The 5,374-nt window shown below is 51.5% G+C and overlaps 1 protein-coding gene across 1 annotated transcript; it reads right to left on the bottom strand.

Moving 5' to 3' along the window:
- Positions 1-449: 449 nt before the first annotated feature.
- Positions 450-4,344, bottom strand: PSMA4 (proteasome 20S subunit alpha 4). The gene is made up of 9 exons (XM_040407618.1): positions 4,239-4,344; positions 3,735-3,786; positions 3,605-3,647; positions 3,309-3,471; positions 3,148-3,225; positions 2,604-2,692; positions 2,242-2,372; positions 1,856-1,979; positions 450-724 (listed from the first exon to the last, which is right to left on the bottom strand). Exons 2-9 carry the CDS (start codon positions 3,735-3,737, stop codon positions 570-572), a joined length of 786 nt encoding a protein of 261 aa, XP_040263552.1. The 5' UTR covers positions 3,738-3,786; positions 4,239-4,344; the 3' UTR covers positions 450-569.
- Positions 4,345-5,374: the final 1,030 nt, after the last annotated feature.

The raw sequence follows: 5,374 nt of genomic DNA, 5'->3' as shown, positions 1-5,374 counted from the left end.
TCATGTCCTGACAGTTTGTCGCAATGTATCAGTCCAGAGTCCATCATGTTTAGCTCAGAGAGGATTTATTTAGACTGGATACAGTTGTAACAAATTATCAGCTGTGTGAAGTATAAGGTCGACAGGTTTTCAGCCAATGGATGTGAACAGGAATGTTTCAATTCACTGACAAGCAGAGATCTTGAAAAAAAGAAAAAGGTGAGCAAAATAAATGCTAAATGTATTAAGACTGAGGCACAGTGGAGAGAAATGATTTCTACGCCTGCTGCACTAGTTTGCACCATTTTGTTGGAAATGTATTGGCCCCACCCCTTCAAGGTTAACTCCACCCTCTTTTTAAATTTGGCAAAAGGTAAGAAAAGTTGCCAGATATTTTATGAAATTAGTAAAACTCCTGCAGACCCATCTCCCCTGAACCAAACCACGGACGATAAGAATTTCTCAGGGAAATGTTTAAGAAAAATTAGTTTCAGTTTTATTTCAAGACCAAAAAGAAGAAAATCTGTGAGTGCTGAGAATGGGTGCGAAGAGGCCGCCGGACCCGCTGCCCCCCCGGGGCGTCTCCGCCATCACTTGTCCTTCTCCTTTTGTTCCTTTTCCTTCTTCTCCCGCTCGATCTTCGCCTCTTCCTCCTCGTGAAGTTTGATCAGCTCCTCCACCTCCTTCTGTTTCAGGACCCGTATTTTCGTCTTGCCGTTCTCGCGTGTTAATGTGGCGATCTCAACTGAAACGGAAAGGAATATTTGAAGGGGAGGAGCAAGAGGGCACATGTCTAAAAGGGATTCTCCATCCAGTGAATACAACAGTAGGAGACGGCTGAAGCTCTGTCCAGCCTTAGGCTCCATTCACACGTCCGCAAATGGGTCCGCATTCGTTCCGCAATTTTGCGGAACGGGTGCGGACCCATTCATTTTCTATGGGGAAGGAATGGATGCGGACAGCACACAGTGTGCTGTCAGCATCCGCATTTGCGGAGCGCGGCCCCGATCTTCAGGTCCGCAAAAGATAGAACATGTCCTATTCTTGTCCGCAGCTTGCGGACAAGAATAGGCATTTCTATAGGGGTGCTGGGCGGGTGTGTTGCGGATCCGCAATTTGCGGGTCCGCAACACACCACGGACGTGTGAATGGAGCCTTAGGCTTCGTTCACATCAGCGTTCAGCCTTTCCGTTCTGCTCTTCCGTTTAGGGGCAGGAAAACGCAAAGGACGGATTCGGCACATAACTGAGCCGAACGGAACCTAAGGATCCATAGACTATAATGGGGTCCGTTAGGTTTCCGCTCAGAAGAAGATTTTGGAGCGAAGACAAAAGTCCTGCATGCACAACTTTTGTCTCCGCTCCAAAATCTTCTTCTGAGCGGAAACCTAACGGACCCCATTATAGTCTATGGATCCTTAGGTTCCGTTCGGCTGTTATGTGCCGAATCCGTCCCTTCCGTTTTCCTGACCCTAAAGGGAGCAGGAGAACGGAAAGGCTGAACGGCGATGTGAACGAAGCCTCACTAATCACAGACTGGCTTGTTGCTAGGGACGAGCTGCCCCGATGGACAGACTGGTTGTTATGCAGAGTATTCATAGTAACCGGACTGTCACTGTGCTGACATCAGAGGGGGTGGGAGAAGTAAGATGGCAGCGTGACACAATGTGCCCACCAGTCTCACAATGCAATCCCATCAAAAGTATGAGGAAGAAGAGCGCTGCGCGGGGCTGTGTGAATTGTGGAAGACACAGGTTGCTGTTTACGGATCCCGCAACTTTCAGAGTTGAGCAAAAGCCGTTGTTGGACTGTGGGCGGCATGGAACGAGGCTGAAGGCAGCCGTGACCCCGCAGAGGCCTCGCCCCCCGTCGCTCACCTTTCTCAGCTGACAGTTTACTGACGTCCATCGTCTTGTTCAGAACTTTTACAGCTAAAGCCAGCGCCGACTTCAGGGTCATTTCTCCTTCCTTGAAGTCCTGCTTCAGCATCGAGACTGCAGCCTGCGGGCGGAAAGCGGAATAATACAATCTGCTGCTTCAGTCCCCGACCTCTGATCGCTGTCAACCCTGTCCATGTGCAGTGCACACAGCCCTTTGGTAGTGAGCAGAGTCAGACATGATCGGGACAGAGCTTATGCTTCTGGACACAACCAAGCATGTTTCCATTCACTGACAGCAAACAAAACTAGTTCAACTGGGAACGGACACACAGATGAAATGTGACCACGGCACTGCCAATGACAAAAGGAGGACCGCCTCTTACCGCACTGTTGTTGCCTATACACGTGGCTTTCCACCCCCCGTAGTTCCCGCTTGGGTCGCTCTGGTACAGCTGAAAACCGTAATGCTTGTCCCAGCCGATGTACAGGAGGGAGACGCCGAACGGCCGCTTTCCTGAGGAAGACAAACACCAGGCACACTCCATTCAGAGACGGCTCACAACCTGGGACTTTATACAGAACTAATGGCAGTTCCCCTTAATAGGGGCTGCAGGGCGTGCAGTTACCTCCAGCCTACTGGGTTTCGGGGGGTTCAGAGGCGGCGTCTCTCTGCTAAAGACCATAACACCCACAGACTTCACAGATAGCGCTAAGACCCCCGCAACCAAATAAAAAAAGGAATCACCTCCAAACTGTGTGTACGCCTGCTTGATGTCACACAGTGCGGTCACCAGCTGCTCACACGGGATGGGCTCCTGGTACTGCAGCAGATACCTGCGGGGGAAGAAACCAGTCACTGCACCGTTAAAGGGGTCGGCCCATCTCATCCTATCGCTAGGACACACCACCAAAGTCAGACCCCAATGTGAACGAGAGTGCATCAGGCAAGTGCGGTCACCCTCCGTTCAAGTCTATGGGAGTGGCGAGAACAGCAGAACTCCCATAGAAGTGAAGGGAGAGCACGCTGTGCATGCGCGGTCCCGCTCTCCTTCACTTTGGGGGCCCGGTCTAGATAGGGTTGGGTCCCACGCCTATCTGACATTGGTGGCATATCCTAGCGAGGTTGGCCAACCCCTTTATTCCTAACACAGCTCCCCTCATGCGACCATAACTCTCGAAGCTTCATCCGTCGTCCAATCAATTTACATAAAACTGGACGATCCCTTTAAGAACAGAACATGTGACCTGCGCCCGTTGTCAGGTGATCGCGGTTTTGGCGTTTTCCTCACCTCTGCGCGATGAGTCTGAGTTCGTTGGTCAGGACGTTGGCGTCAGAAGTGATCCCGGCCACACTACACGCCATATCACTGAAACACAGCAGAAGTGGGCGGGGTTAGTGTCTCCCCCGTGTAAGCCGCCATCTTGGAAACCGAATCTCCGCCAAACTTACTCGTTCAATTTGTAAATTTTCTCGGAAAAGAAAACCTCGTCCAGGAGTTTGTGGATGTTCCGCCGCTCGGCCGCCAGCAGGACGCCATCGTTGGCCAGGATGCCCAAGCAGGTGCCGGCGTGTCCGATGGCTTCCATGGCGTATTCCACCTGGTAGAGGCGACCTGCGCAACAGAACAAGTCACTGACAGCAAGCAGAGTAAAGCCCATTCCATCAGAACTGCACAGCACAATGATGAGAGTGCCACTGCTGCAAAGTGAAAGTGAAAGCTAAGTGAGGAAGAGGATGGGACTTACCCTCCGGGGAGAAGATGGTCGTCCTTGAGTCATATCTCCGAGACTGAGGAGAGAAGAAAACGGAGACTGAGTCCGGCGGTCACCCGGGAGGCCCCCTCCCCCACATTATACAGAAAGCCCCCGATCTCACCATTTTGGACTTCTCTTTGCACGGTCACAATATTCAGCGAAGGCTCCGCCCACTGCGACAGGAAAACGGCATGTCAGATTATAGCGTACAAGGTGCGCCAAAGGAATGGGGGCGGGGCTGACAACAGGCAGGGCACAGGGGGGGTAGTTATTGACTCAGGAAGGTAGTAGTTGTCTCAAATGGGGGTAGTAGTTGTTTCACAGGATAGGTAGTGATTGTTTCAATTGGGGGCAGTAGTCGTCTCAAAGGGGGCAGTAGTCGTTTCAAAGAGGGGGGGGGGGGGGGAGCAGTCAACCCAGAGGAGGGGAAGTAGAAATGCCAGACATCACTGGGGGCAGTAGTGAGGACAGAATAGGAGTAGTAGTGGCTACCGGAGGCGGCAATGATGGAGGGATTCCGCTTTGTCATGGTCACCTCTCCCCGTCTTCCCTCCCCTCTCTGTCCCGCAGCCGCCCCGCTCCTCCCCCCGGGCAGCTGAGGAGGAGGCCGCCGCCCCGCACTCACCGTTCGTCTTTTGCTCCCCGGGATTAAGCTCACCGCACAACCGGCCAGAGCGCTCAGTCACCGCACACAGACACAATCCAACATGGCCGCCCGCGCATGCCCAGTGTGCTGACAGTCCGCGGGGCGTGATGACGTCATGAAGCAGGCAGAGAGAAGGGTCTGCCCTCAGCCATCTTTAGTATGGGCAATCTGCCCTGTGCCTGTTAAAAGCTCGCAATATCATAACTTTGTCTCCTGCGACATTTTACACAAGACACACCATGGGGGAGTTGTATCAAAACTGTTGTAAAGGAAAAGTTGCCCATAGCAACCAATCAGCTTTCATTTTTCACAGCTCCTTTGGAAAATGAAAGACAACTAAGCCAGTTTTCTTTTGCAACAGTTTTAAGGAAATTCCCCCATAGAATTTATCTACATCCAAAGCTGAGACTCATAGCTCTGTGCGGTGGGGGGCACTGTGATGTGTGGTCAGTCCTGACAACCCAATGGAGCACTGCAATGACTGTGACTAACAGTTGTCACCCAGCATAATGTCTGTGTATGAAGTCAAGATAGGGCCGCCATCTTCCCCAACAAACAATACTGGCTAAAGTAAGGCACACCCCACAGGGGGAGCAATTGTGCGGGCACCGCTTAACACGGGGTGGTATAATGTGGCTTCCAGTATTAATAATACCCCCCATTAGTGCCCTTAGTAATAGTAATGCCCCCCAGAATTAATAATGGCCCCATTAGCGCCTCCCCAGTAATAGTAATGCCCCCATTAGTGTCCCCCAGAATTAATAGTGCCCCCCAGTAATAGTAATGCCCCCATTAGTGTCCCCCAGAATTAATAGTGCCCCCCAGTAATAGTAATGCCCCCATTAGTGCCCCTCAGAATTAATAGTGCCCCCAGTAATAGTAATGCCCCCATTACTGCCCCCCAGTAATAGTAATACCCCCATTACTGCCCCTCAGAATTAATAATGCCCCTATTAGTGCCCCCCAATAATATTAATGCCCCAATTAGCGCCCCTCCGAATTAATAGTGCCCCCATTAGTGCCCCCAGTAATAGTAATTCAACCATTAGTGCTTCCCAGAATTAATAGTGCCCCCATTAGCGCCCCCCCTAGTAATAGTAATGCCCCAATTAGTG

The sequence above is a fragment of the Bufo bufo genome, chromosome 9 (genome assembly GCF_905171765.1).
Source record: "Bufo bufo chromosome 9, aBufBuf1.1, whole genome shotgun sequence".
Lineage (NCBI taxonomy): Eukaryota > Metazoa > Chordata > Amphibia > Anura > Bufonidae > Bufo > Bufo bufo.
The sequence above is the reverse complement of the archived record's forward strand: the minus strand, read 5'-3'. Positions and strand labels throughout refer to the sequence as shown.

Excerpts from the sequence above, each read along its gene's own strand:
- PSMA4 (XM_040407618.1), bottom strand. Across the intron at positions 3,226-3,308 it reads AAAATTTACAAATTGAACGA|TGATATGGCGTGTAGTGTGG; the intron begins GTAAGTTTGGCG and ends GCTGTGTTTCAG. Across the intron at positions 2,693-3,147 it reads CTCAGACTCATCGCGCAGAG|GTATCTGCTGCAGTACCAGG; the intron begins GTGAGGAAAACG and ends CTTCCCCCGCAG.